At 49.1% G+C, this 15,582-nt stretch overlaps 4 protein-coding genes across 4 annotated transcripts; 3 read left to right on the top strand and 1 right to left on the bottom strand.

Annotated features, from left to right (window-relative positions):
• Nucleotides 1-80: 80 nt before the first annotated feature.
• Nucleotides 81-2,082, top strand: K444DRAFT_605508 (GMC oxidoreductase; the record flags this gene model as incomplete). Its single annotated transcript, XM_024878859.1, has 2 exons — nucleotides 81-317; nucleotides 376-2,082. 2 exons carry the CDS (start codon nucleotides 81-83, stop codon nucleotides 2,014-2,016), a joined length of 1,878 nt encoding a protein of 625 aa, XP_024726279.1. The 3' UTR covers nucleotides 2,017-2,082.
• A 138-nt stretch (nucleotides 2,083-2,220) lies between these two features.
• Nucleotides 2,221-3,865, bottom strand: K444DRAFT_671003 (uncharacterized protein). The gene is made up of 3 exons (XM_024887699.1): nucleotides 3,412-3,865; nucleotides 3,077-3,359; nucleotides 2,221-3,014 (listed from the first exon to the last, which is right to left on the bottom strand). The coding sequence occupies exons 1-3, from the start codon at nucleotides 3,720-3,722 to the stop codon at nucleotides 2,481-2,483; spliced, it is 1,128 nt and encodes a 375-aa protein (XP_024726278.1). The 5' UTR covers nucleotides 3,723-3,865; the 3' UTR covers nucleotides 2,221-2,480.
• A 1,207-nt stretch (nucleotides 3,866-5,072) lies between these two features.
• K444DRAFT_671002 (ketoacyl-synt-domain-containing protein) lies at nucleotides 5,073-12,005 on the top strand. Its single transcript, XM_024887698.1, has 8 exons — nucleotides 5,073-5,262; nucleotides 5,322-6,148; nucleotides 6,198-6,308; nucleotides 6,362-6,550; nucleotides 6,601-8,080; nucleotides 8,196-8,269; nucleotides 8,344-9,575; nucleotides 9,632-12,005. The coding sequence occupies exons 1-8, from the start codon at nucleotides 5,139-5,141 to the stop codon at nucleotides 11,688-11,690; spliced, it is 6,096 nt and encodes a 2,031-aa protein (XP_024726277.1). The 5' UTR covers nucleotides 5,073-5,138; the 3' UTR covers nucleotides 11,691-12,005.
• Nucleotides 12,006-13,084: 1,079 nt separating this feature from the next.
• Nucleotides 13,085-14,721, top strand: K444DRAFT_549477 (MFS general substrate transporter; the record flags this gene model as incomplete). Its single annotated transcript, XM_024876459.1, has 3 exons — nucleotides 13,085-13,408; nucleotides 13,468-14,286; nucleotides 14,365-14,721. 3 exons carry the CDS (start codon nucleotides 13,085-13,087, stop codon nucleotides 14,719-14,721), a joined length of 1,500 nt encoding a protein of 499 aa, XP_024726276.1.
• Between the last annotated feature and the right edge of the window lie 861 nt (nucleotides 14,722-15,582).

Raw genomic sequence — 15,582 nt, 5'->3', positions numbered from 1 at the left:
CACCCCAATCAATACCCGAGGGGGTGTCGTTTTACACATTCCCCCATCTAGAGGCAGCACTAAAGCCGGAATCTATCAACATGCCTTACCCGAAGATAGAAGACTTCATAAACACTCCATTCGATTTCGTCATTGTCGGCGGCGGCACAGCAGGGCTGGTCCTCGCGGCGCGCCTTTCTGAAAAAGAGAGCATCAGCGTTGCAGTCATTGAAGCAGGTATCTCGCGTTTGGGGGATCCAAAAGTAGACCTACCAACGGGAGCAGCCTTGATGCTGGGCAATGAAGACTATGACTGGAATTTTCGAAGCATTTCTCAGGTGCGGATTTGCCGCTGTTGAATCAAAGAACCAACTAATAACCATCATCTGCTCTCAGACGGCGAGCAAAGACAGAGTATATCATGTTCCGCGGGGGAAAGTGCTTGGGGGCTCAAGTGGCATCAATTTTATGGCCTATGGACGACCTTATGCAGCAGACATAGACGACTGGTCCGAGAAACTTGGAATATCTGGCTGGTTATGGGACGACTTGCTGCCGTATCTGAAACGAAGCCAGAAGTTAGAAGTTGACCTGCCAAATATAAAAGAGCGGGATGTTGACATTTTTCCTTTTGAGGTAGAGTCTCAAGGCACTGCTGGAGCTATCCACACTTCGGCGAGCCCGTGGCACGTCCCATTTGAAAACGAAATTTTACCTGTGTTGGATAAGATTTCAGGGTATGCTCGACCAAAGGATCCATATTGTGGAAGCCACATTGGTTTCTACCGGTCTTTATGGGCAATCGACCGCAGCGACAAACCAATTCGAAGCTATGCCGCAAGCGGGTACTTGGCTCCTATTACCGAGCGTCCGAATTTGAAGATCTTCGCGAACACTGTGGCCTGCAAATTTCTGACAGAGACCAAGGACAATGGAAAGTTAGCCGCAACAGGCGTCGAAGTTCAACACAATGGAGCTCGCTATGTCATTAAGGCCAAACGTGAGGTAATTCTCAGTGCTGGATCCTTTCAAAGCCCTCAGCTCCTTGAGCAGTCTGGTATCGGGGACCCGGATATTCTACACCAGCTCGGCATTCCGTGTGTTCTTGAGAATCTGAATGTGGGAAACAACCTGCAAGAAAAATTACTATCAGCTGTGGTTTACGAGCTGGCTCCTGGAATTATGTCTCTGGACTCTTTCCTTCGAGATCCTGAGCTTCGCGCAGAGCATCAAAAGCTTTATGCGGAATCCCACTCAGGAGCACTGTCTGGGTGCATTAATCTCACGGGCTTTTTACCATACTCGTCTCTTGTCAGGAAGAATGACATTGATTCCACCATGGACAGCATACTGAACCAAGAAATCGCCAGTGGCTCACCACAGTCACGGGCTCAGAATGCCCCTTTCCAACATCGCCAGCGAGAAGCTATTGCCGAACGGATGAGGAGTCAGAACTCTGCAGACATCCAGTTTATTTGCACTCCGGCCAATTTCGACACTGCTAGCGGCTATCAAAACCTCGCCAAACTTAGTCCCGGGTCTCCAGCTGGGTATAACTCCTGCTACTCTATCGTAGTAAGCCAGATGTATCCCAACTCCCGCGGAAGTGTGCACAGCAGATCAACAAATCCACTCGATGCACCCACGATTGACCTAGGCTTCTTGTCGCATCCAGCCGACGTGGACGTCATGGCGGCTGGCATCCAATTCGCCGATCGTGTCCTTTCCTCTGACGCACTCAAAGGAATGGTCGGAAGAAGAGTGGACCCTCCACCTAGCGTCGATCTACAGGACAAAGAGCAAGCCAGGGACTTTGCACGAGACCACGTTGTAACATATCATCACTCTCTAGGAACGTGCGCCATGGGCCAGGTGGTGGACGAGCGGCTGCGGGTGAAAGGAGTGCAAGACCTTCGTGTGGTCGATGCTAGTGTTATGCCGATGCAGGTTAGCGCAGCTATCATGGCGACTGTGTATGCTGTTGCGGAGAAGGGGGCAGACATGATACTCGCGGATCATGAATCAGTCAGGTTGTGAGAGAGAAAGATTGGTTTGGTGTTATTCCATTGTACATAGGTATGTAGAGAAAAAGTAAATATCCATGTCTACGTCTTTATAACTCTAAGCGTGTACAGTAGTTGTGCAGTCTCACTGAAAATCAATTTTGCTAAAAGAGACCACCCACCCGACATGGATCACTTCCAGATAGCCTTTCGACTCAGGGATGTAGATTCCCATGTAGACACAGGGGCCTCTATTTGACTATGGAAGTTAATACGAAACTATAGATCTATCTCTATATACCACAGGACCACACCATAGAACAGCAAGAATTTACAAACTCCGATGTCTCCTGAGAAGGTAGTGAGCTTCCACGCACTGCATTGACGAGTGTCAAAACCTTTCTTTTCCACCAGAGCAGCACCTATTCGAACGGCAATGCTAAATCTGCCAGAAACGCCCGGGTAAATATCACTGGTTCTACCCCATACACGGTACAACTAAGGACGACTGCGTGCTTGTGGCAAGAGCCGACGCGGCCTATCGCCCGAGATCACTGCTAATGTCTTCGATTTAAAGCCTCCATTAGCCAACTCTCTCGTCAAAGCTGGAATGTTAGGTGAAGGTCCCATAGCAGAGATCACCACCGGTCTTGCCATGTCCAGTTGGAGGCAGATGCCTTGGACCGTGCTATCAATGTCCAGGAGGTTCATTGAAATGTCGGCAATGATCGACTCCAATAACTCTTGTAGGGTCGCCGCGAGGAACGGCTTGCCAGTACTCGTGGAAATGATTGATCTATCCGGCAAAACAGGTGTATTCAGGCCGGGTAGGCTTCCGATTATCCAGTCGATATCCGGGAGAGATAGGTGGGAGGCGTGTACTGCCATGGCAGCAGTTGTTGACACTTGAGACATCTGGCTGAAGATTGGGCAGCTTTCAGACATGTGCTGGATGACGCTCGGCGGCGCAAAAACCGTATTCCACAATTGGGAGGTGACTCCGATGTAAGCTTGTTTTTCTCGAGGAAGATTCTGCAGAGCGTGTTAGCGTCACTGCCGGCTCCTGTCACGAACGATATGTATTCTCCACTGACATGATATAGGTTGTAATCCTCGAGTTGCATTTCCAGCTCCTGTCTCGAGACGCGGATAAAGGTTGTAGCCCATAGGCCCGGCTCCGGCTCAATTGCCTTTGATCTGCGCACTAGTGCAATGACAAGCCTAAAAGAGATAGCCAGCACTTCACAGGTGAGATCGAAAATTGTAATGATATCCTTTGCGCAGGCAGCCACTGCACCAGCCAACAGACCGGTACAGAATCCTGCGATCTGGATGGGGCCTGTTGATTGCCTGGAACCGTCATTGTGCTCGTTGTCCCTGTATTTGGGTCAGTCAGAGGTTGCAAGATGTAGTACGTTTCCTGGCTTACAACACGAGCGCCCCGAAGCGGGCAACCAAGGCGAGAACAGATGCAATGATCTCGTCTGGCTCTTCTGCCTCCGCATATATTTCTGCGATTTCAAGTACGTTTATGCAGTGCAGGAAGAGGGAACCTTCTTGAGAAGCTAGCTTTTGTGTCTCTTCTTGGATGATCTCGATAGCTTGTTGCAGGAACGTCTTCAGCAGGAGAGACGACTCCGAAGCCTTCCATAGTGCCCTGATCACGGGAAGTTTGTTCTCAATCGTCGAGTCCCCGAAGACGAGGACTCGTTGAACGTTGCTAATCTCCTGCAGGAACATTTCACGGGTAGCTCAGAAAATGCAGGGAAAACATTAATGAAAAATTACTGGGAGGATAGAAAGTAAAAGCGTTGTCCTTTGCTACATATGTACCTGATAACCCTGATAGCGTGGTAAAGCCTAGACCGACTCTGGTGCCCATTTTAATTCGTATAAATTCTATACTTGGAGGAATGAAGAGGCGCAAGTGGAGCATCTAGACTACTCAATTAAGGCGACCACCCGTGCCAGCTAGGCTTCTAGAGGATTTTGGCCGACGCTTGACCGGGAGAAGGAGGCGGTGGCGATGCTGACATCTGAATGAAATCCCTTATCTGGCGTCGGTGTATCTATGAGATCGTACGGAGAATTTTCGCATTAAAAATGCGCAAAAATACGCAGATTTTAATCGTGAAGTACGCTTTATATATTAATTAAGCTGACCTGATATAATTAATTATCTATATAATATTTAATACAAAATTCGTATTAGAGTATGCGCCATTAAAATGGTAGAGTTATTCCAACTTTTAGAGGACGTTTGCGGTAGAAAATGGGCATTTTGGTGGGGTTTCCGGGAAAATGTAAAACGACCCCCCTCGCCCCCTCCCCCTCGGTGTCGATTGGAGGCCGGACTAACCTAAAGTGGAGAGGAACACCAAAATAACTAGTTTTCCTTTAAGTTTAATTTGCTATATAAAGAATTATTATAATTTAAATATTTCTCTATATTATGAAATACCAGATTGTAAGCTAATAGGATATAAAGTGTTTATTATATAATAATTAGTAAAATTAAGAAAATCTAAAGAAAGTAAGGGAAGGCGGAATTTTTTAAGGCACTATAAGAGCCTGAAAATTTAGCGATCAAGCGCCTGGAACTAATTTGCCTCGTACGCAATAATTACCTTGCCTGTTCCACGCCCCAAATTAGAGCTCTTATATATAAACTTCCTTATACCTATATTAGGAAATCTGATTCGAGGGAAAGACTTAAGTAAGTACAAGCAACTAATTAGGCTTTATTAAAACTCTAAAATCCATTAATACGTCTAAACGCCCCCGGGGGGGTGTCGTTTTACATTTTCCCGGGTTTCCCATACAAATAAGCTCGATCGGACACTTGTTTCGCCGACTGTGGGCGAAGCGAGCTGAAAAGGAAGAACCGACTACGGAGTATTAATCCCCCCTATCGGGAAAAAGCGCCTCGCTTAATCCACACTATGAAAAGGTTCACCTCACCACATTCCCGTATCGCTATGCAGGACAATGCCGGCGCTGACGAGTTTCACAACGAGGCTCCTATCACAGCACGTCCCGGACGGTTCACGGTGCTGTCAGCCTTAAAGATGAAGTTCAAAGGCGCAGCACCGACTATAACCTCGTGCACTCTGTATTGACTTTCAACCAACATTCACAGCATAGGAAGAAGTAAGGATGGCGGATACTAATGGACCAATCAAAGCTCCGCAAGATGTTGCAATCGTTGGCCTCTCGTGCCGCTTTTCAGGTGACGCTACGAATGCTGACGGTTTCTGGGAGATGCTCTGCAATGGAAAATGTAAGAACACAGTTGGAAAGACTTAAGAGATTGAACTAATACTGACATTGGATCCGCAGCTGGGCATTCAGAAACTACAAGATTCAACCCAAAAGGTTTCAGTGATCCTGGGTTCAGGAAGCACAACCAGAGCGCGACGGCTCACGGCCATTTTCTACAACAAGATGTTGGCGCTTTTGATACGGGGTTCTTTGGGATCACTCCTGAGGAAGCTTCGGCGATAGACCCACAGCAGAGACTGATACTGGAGGTTGCATACGAGGCTTTCGAGAATGCGGGGATTACCACCCAACAGCTTGCAGGTTCGAAAACGAGTTGTTTCATCGCCTCCTTCACGTCCGATTACAGGGAGATAATTTTTCGGGACCCAGATGCAGCTCCTCGCTATACAGTCACTGGCACTGCTGTGTCTATGCTGGCCAATAGAATATCCTGGTTCTTCGACCTCAGAGGCCCCAGTGTAGCACTCAACACTGCTTGCTCATCGAGTTTGGTGGCACTACATCTTGCCCGGAGGAGCCTGCAGTCAGGAGAGGCTGATATCGCAATTGTCGGGGGAACAAATCTCATGCTCGGTCCAGAGATGTTCACGTTCTTCTCGAACCTCAACTTCTTATCCCGCGATGGGCTTTCGAGGAGCTTTGACGCTTCCGGTGAAGGCTATGGTCGCGGAGAAGGAGTCGCTGCCATCATCCTAAAGCGGGTTGATGACGCACAAAGGGATAACGACATAATCCGTGCCATTGTGAGAAGTACCGCGACCAACCAAGACGGCAAGACCAAAGCTATCACTCTGCCGAGCCTTGATGCTCAGGTCGACTTGATACACTCAGCATACTATGAAGCCGGGCTCAATTTCCATGACACAACCTATTTTGAAGCACATGTAAGTTGATACGGCCGCCACTGCTTTCATTAAGCTTACTTTCATCCAGGGAACTGGCACACGCCGTGGTGATCCGGTAGAGCTTGAAGCCATTTCAAAGACGTTGTGTCTTGACCGAGCAGAAGATTCAAAACTCATCGTAGGTTCAGTGAAGTCCAATGTAAGTTCAGCCTCGCTATCTATGAGGCATGAAACAGCGAGTAACTGTTCCAGGTCGGTCATACCGAAGCAACAGCAGGCCTGGCTGGCATAATTAAAGCGATATATATGCTGGAGAAAGGCCTGATTCCTGCAACAATTCATTATAACAAACCTCTCCCCGAATTCGACCTCAGCAGCTCCAAATTGACGATTCCAGTCGAAACGAAGCCTTGGCCGGCTACACCACTACGACGCATCAGTGTTGGCTCAACTGCCTTCATCAAAGTGTTTACGGTGCTGACTTATTACAGATCAATTCATTTGGATTCGGAGGGGCCAATGCCCACGCTGTGCTTGATGATGCACAATCCTATTTGGCATCCAGAGACATACAAGGAGCAAGCCTTCGTACAAAGATACAACCGCTGCCAAATATAAACGAGGGAATGGCTAACGGTAATGGAAAACCTGCAGATCTAAAGTCACTAACAAATGAGCTGTTTTTCGTCTTCAGCGGTCCGGACCAGCAGGCTCTAGAGAGGAATCTTAAAGTCATAGCTCAACACCTTCAGACTAAGACTTTCTCTGATCTTGGGTCCGAGTCCGAATACCTTCGAAATCTGGCATATACTCTGTCCGAACGACGCTCAATGTTCAGACTGAAGGCTGCGATAGTGGCAGTATCAGTCGATCAACTCGCTTCCAGAATTCGAGAGCGATGCATTGTGCGTATCGACAAACACGTAGCGGTACCGACCAAGTCCAATCTAGCGAACGGAAATGAAGGCAAAATCACGCGACGCCTTTTGACAGACCTCCCTTCATACGCGTGGGACCATTCGCGGACATACTGGGCTGAAAGTCGAGCCTCAAAAGAATTTCGACATCGAAAACACCCACAGCGAAGCCTCATTGGAGCACCTCAACCAAGCTACGGAGAGGATGAACACATCTGGAGAGGATATCTGCGCCTATCAGATGAGCCGTGGGTCAAGGACCATCAAGTTCTGGGTGCCATCGTATACCCGGCTGCTGGATACATTGCAATGGCGATCGAGGCGGCACGGGATATCGCCGACAAAGGTCGAGCGATAAGTCGTTACACTCTACGTGACGTGCAATTCCACTCTGCAGCTGTCATCAAAGAGGACGTTCCGCTCGAGTTGATCATTCAGCTGCGGCCTCATCGTACCGCTACAAGAGCAACATCCGCATCCTGGCTCGAGTTTGCAATCTCTTCCTGTCACAACGAAAGAAACATGCGCGAGAATTGTTTTGGTCTCCTATCCATCGAGTATGAAGCTGCAGACGACTCGCCCTTCTCATTAGAACAATCACAGGAGGAAGATCGTATCTTGAAGCAGTACGAGCGCGCCCATGGAAAATGTGGTATCAATCAGAATCCAAAGGCATTATACGAAGAGTTGGCCTCTGTTGGTCTGAACTACGGCCAGGCTTTCCAGCAAATTTCCAAGGTCACGAAGTCAGAAGGCTGTAGCTCTTGCCAGGTAGAGCTCTATACACCCGATCGCATTCCTGATGGAGATTTGCGTCCCGTCATCCACCCGGCCACCCTCGATTGTATGATACAAACCATTTTCCCCGCTCTTGTTGGCCACCGCGCTCGAATGCAAGCGGCGATGGTCCCTACGCTCTTGGAACACATGTCCGTCTCCGCGCAAACGCCTACCTCTACCGGAACCTGTTTCCGCGGCTTTTCTACAGCAAAGTATGGCGGGGCACGAGATGGTTGCCGACTTTGCGATGCTGGACCACGAGACATCGAAACCGGTAGTCATTACCACGGGTCTGCGTTGCACCGCCATTTCCGAGTTACCAAAGCCTACAGTTGAAGCGAGCGAAGTTGGAGGGTGAAGCATTTGCTCTCGGCTTATGTGGACTCCAGCGATGGACATCCTTTTACCAGCTAAGCAATCGCAAGTAATTCAATCAGCTACCTCGCTCCACAAGCTTCGAAATGTGCGTCTCGGTTTTTTTTTTTTTTTTTTGCCCTTCTCAAGTCGGCGGTAATGGGCTCACTGACGATTTCATAGTTCATCCAAATGCTGGCGTTCTCTCGAACCAAGCTTTCCGTGCTAGAACTCGGTACTGCCTCTCAGGATGCGGTTCTGGCCATGATGTCGTCTTTGTCCCATGAGCTGCTGGTGTCTGGAGTGCTGAAGTACACATTCACGTGCAGTGATGAGCATGACTTGCGCAGTGTCAGGGAGAGCCAGCTGTCACGACATGGAAATAAAGTGGCCTACCAAGTGCTCGACCTGAAAAAAAGCTATGAATCACAAGGTTTTCAAGATAGGACGTTTGATGTTGTTATCCTGTCAGACCCGTCATCGGCAATGTTAATTTCGCCGGCTGTGCCAGCCTTGCGGAAACTTTTGAGTCCTACGGGGAAATTATGTTTGCTCGGAGCGCTGGATACGGTCAACGGTAGGGTGGGGACCGTGGGGCTGAGAAGCACTCTGGAGCCTCAGAATTTGGTTATTGACTTTGCCGAGCGAGACTTTGGAGATCCGTACCAAGGTTATGAACTTGTGGTTGCGAGCTGGAAGCCTGATGAAAATCAAGGAGCTCGGGATCAAGATATCTTGGTCTTAGAGGGAGACCAGCCATGTGCTGCAGCCTTGTCCGACGCACTCCTATCTCTGGACCCGGCGAATGGGTCGTACATCCCGATTCCGAGGAGGCTTCTACGATCTAGTTTTCAGGATATGGAAGGCAAAATCTGCATTGCGACACTGGAAATGGGCCAATCTTTCCTTGCGCATGCGACTCCTGAGGACTTCGCCTCGTTCAAAGAGATTATTCGCCGCTGCTCCAGTGTGGTTTGGGTCAGCTCCTCTGATGACCCAATCGGCAGCATCGTGACTGGCCTGGCCCGTACGATGCGGAATGAGAATGCGGCTTTGGTGTTTCGCTCATTGCAAGTGCCTTCGAAGGATATGCACAGTCCGGATTACCTTGCAGAGATTGTTTCGCGCTTAGCCACCTCGTCATGTACAGACAATGAATTCAAGCTTGATGAGGGTATTTTGAAGGTGTCCCGGATTCTGCGAGACCCTGAGATGGACGGCATGGTTGCGTCAATGACCATCGAAGGTGGCGCACAAATCAGAACATCTACATTGAACCGAGTCGGACGGGCCCAGAAACTTGCTCTTCCCCGCCAAGGAATGCTCGACGACATTTATTTTGAGGCAGATGAGGTGGCGGATGGGCCCCTGTTGGACGACGAAGTGGAGATTGAAATCAAGGCTTCTGGAATCAAGTATGTCGACCCGTTCATCTTTCCATATGTGGTCCGTCACTAATGAACTGTAACAGCTTTCGAGACGTCCTCGTGATGATGGGAAATATTGCTGATAATCTCATCGGCCACGAAGCGAGTGGCATCATCTCACGAGTTGGAAGAAAAGTCACCTCGTTCCGAGAAGGTGACCGAGTTTGCACAATTGGCCACGGCTGCCACCGATCCGCCTACCGCACCGCAGCAAATCTGGCTCACAAAATCCCTGACGGCATGTCCTTCGAAGAAGCCGCGACCGTACCTTTGGTATACTGCACAGCATACACCGCGCTCGTCGCAATTGCTCGTGCGCAGAAGGGCCAAACGATTCTCATACATGCCGCCGCAGGGGGAGTCGGTCTGGCTGCGATACAAATTGCAAACCACCTAGGACTAGAGGTCTTTGCCACTGTGAGCTCTCAGCCAAAGCGGCAGTTGATCCAGGATCATGGTGTCATGGAGGATCATATCCTCAACTCGCGTGACACGAGCTTTGCAAAAGGTGTTATGCGAATGACGTCTGGCCGTGGTGTGGATATCGTGCTGAATTCCCTTGCTGGAGAACAGCTTCGGCTATCCTGGCACTGCCTGGCCCCTTTTGGCACTTTTGTCGAAATCGGTATAAAGGACATCACAGCCAACAGCCGCCTCGACATGAGTCCGTTTGCAAAGGATGCCACCTTCGCTGCCTTCGAGATCATTAACATACTGCACCAAGACTCGAAACGAATGGCAAATATCCTGGCCGACGTCTTCCGGCTGCTACAGAATAAGTCTGTCAAACCCGTGAAGCCTCTGCTCAGTAAGCCAAACTCGCAAGTCGGAGAGGCACTCCGTCTTTTGCAGACCGGGAAGCATATGGGAAAAGTCGCTCTTATTTGGGATCGAGATCAGACCATTCCGATGGCCATGACAGCCCCAAGGCCAGTATTACAGGAAGCCGCAACCTACGTCTTGGTAGGAGGCTTCGGAGGGCTTGGCCGAAGCATTGCGAGCATGTTGGCTAACCGCAGTGCTCGTCACCTTTGCATCCTTTCACGATCTGGAGCGCAGTCCCAAGAGGCCCTCGAAATTGTCCAGAAACTCGAAGATCAGGGCGTTCAGGTCCGCTCTTTCGCCTGCGATGTTTCGGATGAGAGATCCCTTCGAAACGCCATCGAAGCTTGCAAGGCGGAGATGCCGCCGATTCGCGGTGTCATACAAGGCGCCATGGTCCTTCTCGATGTCTCTTTCGAGAAGATGTCGCACAGTCAGTGGCATGATGCTTTGAGAGCCAAGGTTGATGGCACCTGGAACCTGCACAAGTTCATGCCAAAGGATCTAGACTTTTTCATCATCCTCAGCTCCTTCATGGGTATTTTCGGAAGCCGCACTCAAGGCAACTACGCTGCCGCTGGAGCCTATCAGGACTCACTAGCACATTACCGACGTTCGCAGGGGCTCAAGGCGGTCTCGTTGGATCTTGGTCTCATGCGTGACGTTAGCAACTTCTCCAAAAAAGAAGCTCTATCTGGGCCGTTCAGGGACTGGCAGAAACCTTTCGGGCTTCGAGAAGTAGATGTTCATGGGCTGTTGGACCACATTATTGCAAGCGAAACAGGTGCAATTCCGACTCATGTCCCAACGCAGGTCCTCACAGGCTTCGGGACTGCAGACGAAGCGGAGAAGGCAGGCATCGAGCCTCCGTACTATTTAGATGAGAAGAGATTTGCGCTACTGCATACCAGCATCGCTGAGATACGACAGGATTCTGCCGCACAAGGAAACCCGGCAGCTACTCCCACGGCAGCAAAGAAAGAGGATTCCGGTGATCTCTTGAAGCAAGCAGGGTCGCTTGTGGAAGCGGCAGACCTGATCCTGGAGTCTTTGATTGTCAAGGTTGCCAAGCACCTGGAAAGAGACGAAGCGGAGATTGATCCCGAGGAGCCCTTGTATACATATGGAGTGGACTCTCTTGTTGCAATTGAGATTAAGAATTGGATCATGAAGGAATTCGCATCGGATGTGGCTTTGCTTGACATCACGGCCGAGGAGCCGGTCTTCGAGCTGGCGGAGAGAATTGCTGTAAAGAGCAAGTTTGTGTCTGTGGCCGCTTGATTTTTGTCAGTTCCGAGGTGTACCTAGCTATGTACACATAATGGAATATGGGAGAATCGGGCAGCTTTCTACGCTTGTTGGATGCATCGTCATTTGTACGTAGAGATAAATTGTACGGTACGGCAAAATATGCCCCTATCATGATTTTCTGTGCCTTTTGTTGCCTCTTATCCTGCTGCGTCTACGTAACCACCGGGTCAGGAGACTCGAAACGAGATTCGGATTGTATGGAGGTTTCTCTTGCAGCCTCGCTATGCGAGCATCACGAATTGTCAGGGATGAGGGCTTGTGAGCTACGTGTGTGGGAGTAGAGGCTGTTGCATAGCGAACAAGCAGGCTATTAAAAAGAGAGTAAATTGTGAGTAGGGAGCGTGCAAGCAGGGAGCGTGCAAGCAAGAAGAGGTTTAGTAGTCTCGTATAAACAAAACGGGTCACGTGGCGGGGTCTGTTTTATACGAATATTCTATTAATATTATATGGATTATGATTTTCTACTAGGGCAAATTTCAAGTGCTTTTGTAATTTTCCATTTCTTGGTTTTGGGTTGTGGGTTGTGGGTTTTGGGTTTTGCATTTCTTGGTTTTGGGTTTTGGGTTTTGGGTATTGGGATTTGGGATTTGGGATTTCGGATTTCGGATTTCGGATTTCGGATTTTCGGATTTTCGGATTTACCACCTAAAATCCGTCCCTGCCTTACTTACGGGAAGCCGTACTGCCTAGAGCCTCAGATATAAGGATTAAGTAAAATGATAGACATCACTTCATTGTTGCTTCTACCGCTGTTGTTCCACATATACGACCCTAGACAGCAGGGTCCATTCCTGTCTTTGTACTATTATTAGTTAGGAAGCTGGCGTTTCTTGTCTTCTCGGGGTAACATTAACTTGGGGTGTGCACTGACTCGGGATCTCGGTTATCTTTACGGAGTATTTATTTCGCACTTCTGGTAAATTAATTTGTCCACGATGCAGGCCAGCATTTGCAACATACCAATGAACCAATTTGACAAGGGGCTGCTTAATCAAGGCTAGGTAGTCCGGGAGTTAACGGCCTTAAGCTTTTCGGCGTCGATCCCAAGGGCGTGCGGCTTAAAGTTGAACCAACCATGCCTCGTCCAATGGTAAGACCACCGGTAACCAGCCGTGGGAAGCCCCCGAACACATCATTTGCTGCATGTTAAAAGGACCACTAATTTTCGTCCAGTGCAAAGTTAATCTTCACTCTCTTGTCCAAGGGAACCCTTTTGCGAAGTCTCGTAGTAGCATAGCAGGACACGAGAAACCAGGCTACGAGAAGTTCGAATTATCGCATACTGGGAATAATACGCATGATCGAGTTTGAACATGAACTCTACACCATCCACCGAGTCTCAGCTCGAGAATGGCACCTTGAAGATGGAAGGCTCATCTACGACTGAAGTTCCGATCGTATCGCTCAATTCATCCAACGCCAGCAATCATGATGCAGCACCGTCAGCGGATGCGGGTCCAAAGAAAGAACTTGAAGACAGCTTGGTATTATGGGATGGACCAGGCGACCCAGAAAACCCTCAGAACATGCCTCAGTGGAAGAAATGGATGATCACCTGGCTCCTCGCTTTTCTGAACGTCTGGGTGACATTTTCGAGCACGATTTTCGCCTCAGCAGTTACGACCACATCGCAAGAATATAATGTATCGAGAGTAGTGATGACGCTTGGCGTCAGTCTCACAGTTCTGGTGAGTCTTCATCGCGGCCGTAACCTTTCCGTGGCAAGACGAGCTGACAGTCTAAACAGGGCTTTGCCGTTGGTCCTTTGATATGGGCCCCTATGTCTGAAGTCTACGGCCGACTTCTACCGTTCTACTCTGGGTATGCAGTCTTTTGCATTTTCCAGATCCCCGTAGCGGCGGCGCAGAACCTGCAAACCATTCTCATTTGTCGGTTCTTCATAGGCTTCTTCGGCACTGCAGCAATGGCGGTCACTCCCGGAGTCTTGGCGGACGTTTTCAGTCCCAAAGATCGTGGCGTGGCAGTCTCAGTGTACGCAGCGGCTGCCTTTATCGGTCCAATCTTTGGCCCAATTGTCGGCGGCTTCATTGTCGACTCCTATCTAGGCTGGCGGTGGACCGCTTGGATTACCCTGATACTGGCCTCGGCTTTTGGAATTGCCTCTCTGATATTGGTCCCGGAGACGTACGGCCCCGTCATACTTCAGCGTCGTGCAGCGCGTCTGCGAAGAGAAACTGGCAACTGGGCTTTGCACGCTGCCCTCGACGAAAATGTTCCCACACTCAAAGACATTGTCTTCAAGTACTTCCTCCGGCCCTGTCAGATGCTCGTGAAAGAGCCTATCCTTTTGCTCGTCACGATCTACATCTCTCTCATTTACGGCATTTTGTACTTGTTCTTTGTTGCATACCTCGGGTATCGAGGTTGGTCAAATTCTGGCGTTGCGTCTCTGCCGCTTCTCGCTGTGATGTTGGGCACTCTCGCGGGCTGTCTCGCCATCATGTTTACAACAAAGCATGTATACGAACGCAAAATGGCAAAAATGGGCCGCGTACCGCCCGAGGAAAGGCTCGTGCTAATGATGATTGGAAGTATATGCCTCCCTGTAAGTCACTACCCATCCCTACTTCCAGAGCGTTGAACAAAGAAAAAGTCTCCCTACTCACGACCTTTTCAACAACAGATAGGTCTGTTCTGGTTTGGCTGGACCAGCAGCCCCTCCGTCCACTGGCTGGCGCAAACCTTTGCAGGGTTCCCGATCGGTGTCGGTCTGGCCCTTATCTGGGTCCAGGGCCTGAATTACCTTGTCGACGTTTACCTCATGTTTGCCAACTCAGCACTCGCTGGCAACACGCTCATCAGGAGTGCAGCTGGTGCAGCATTTCCCCTGTTCGGAGGGTCAATGTATCACAGGCTCGGTGTGAGCTGGGCGTCATCATTGTTGGGGTTTTTGGCAGTTGCGATGATTCCGATTCCATTTGCGTTCTACTATTATGGAGCAAAGATTCGGGAAATGAGTAGATATTCACCGAAGTTGTGATTGGGGTCAGACGTTGTCTTCAAGGGGGGCTAGGGTAAGAGGAAGTATAGTAGGAGTATTTCAGATCAGACGGTTGTATGCTGCTATCCTAGAATTGATGGGCCTAGTTTAAGCATCTTGATATTCTGTAATAATACTTTAAAATATTTGGCTTCTTCCAGCCAGGCATCTACTTTAAACAGCCTGCGTTAGGATCAGCAGGCACGCTGCTGCAGGGGGCAACGATATTCTACCTGCCCAGACGCATCATAATATCCATCGTATGGCTTGGACAGCAGCGCCGTAGGCAAATTAACACATGATGCCTCAAGAGTCCCTCTCAACTCAAAATTGGTGTCTTTAGTTTTATAATCTCTACATATGTCGACCACCACTATGGACTTTACATACACATTGTAATCAGGCTTGGCAACGATTAGCGATATCGCCAACCAATAACAATCCTAACGATTGAGAAACGATTTTAAGCGAGCTAGCCCCTATATACAGGGCCAGCTATCGCTTATCGATATTAGGGGCTTCCAGGGCACCTTCTACTTTAATTATATATCACCTTATAACTACTAATTATATTAAGATACCTTTAGTTATAGAATTATTCTGATTAACTGAAACTTTCTAATAATATAGCCCGCTAAGGATTTAGAGTTAATTTAGTCCTAATGCAGCGATAAGGTTAAGAGGAGTAGGAGAGTTTTCGTGAGGCTCGCTTAACTCCCCGAGGCCTCGCCTGGCCCCTCGATACCTCCTATACAAATTTACTATGCAGGGTACTTAGGAAGAATCGATTCCCTAACGACAGTAATCGATTCCTCGCGATTGTTAGTAATACGATTTCGCTATCGATAGGGAATCGATTGG

The sequence above is a fragment of the Hyaloscypha bicolor genome, assembly GCF_002865645.1.
Source record: "Hyaloscypha bicolor E unplaced genomic scaffold K444scaffold_191, whole genome shotgun sequence".
Classification (NCBI taxonomy): Eukaryota; Fungi; Ascomycota; class Leotiomycetes; order Helotiales; family Hyaloscyphaceae; genus Hyaloscypha; species Hyaloscypha bicolor.
This window is presented reverse-complemented; position numbering and strand designations above follow the sequence as displayed.

Coding starts and splice junctions, on each gene's coding strand:
- K444DRAFT_671003 (XM_024887699.1), bottom strand. CDS start 3,722: ATGTTCCTGCAGGAGATTAGCAACGTTCAACGAGTCCTCGTCTTCGGG. Junction 3,360..3,411: donor CGCTTCGGGGCGCTCGTGTT/GTAAGCCAGGAA, acceptor ACCCAAATACAG/GGACAACGAGCACAATGACG. Junction 3,015..3,076: donor AGGATTACAACCTATATCAT/GTCAGTGGAGAA, acceptor CACGCTCTGCAG/AATCTTCCTCGAGAAAAACA.
- K444DRAFT_671002 (XM_024887698.1), top strand. CDS start 5,139: ATGGCGGATACTAATGGACCAATCAAAGCTCCGCAAGATGTTGCAATC. Junction 6,309..6,361: donor TAGGTTCAGTGAAGTCCAAT/GTAAGTTCAGCC, acceptor TAACTGTTCCAG/GTCGGTCATACCGAAGCAAC. Junction 6,551..6,600: donor CACCACTACGACGCATCAGT/GTTGGCTCAACT, acceptor GACTTATTACAG/ATCAATTCATTTGGATTCGG.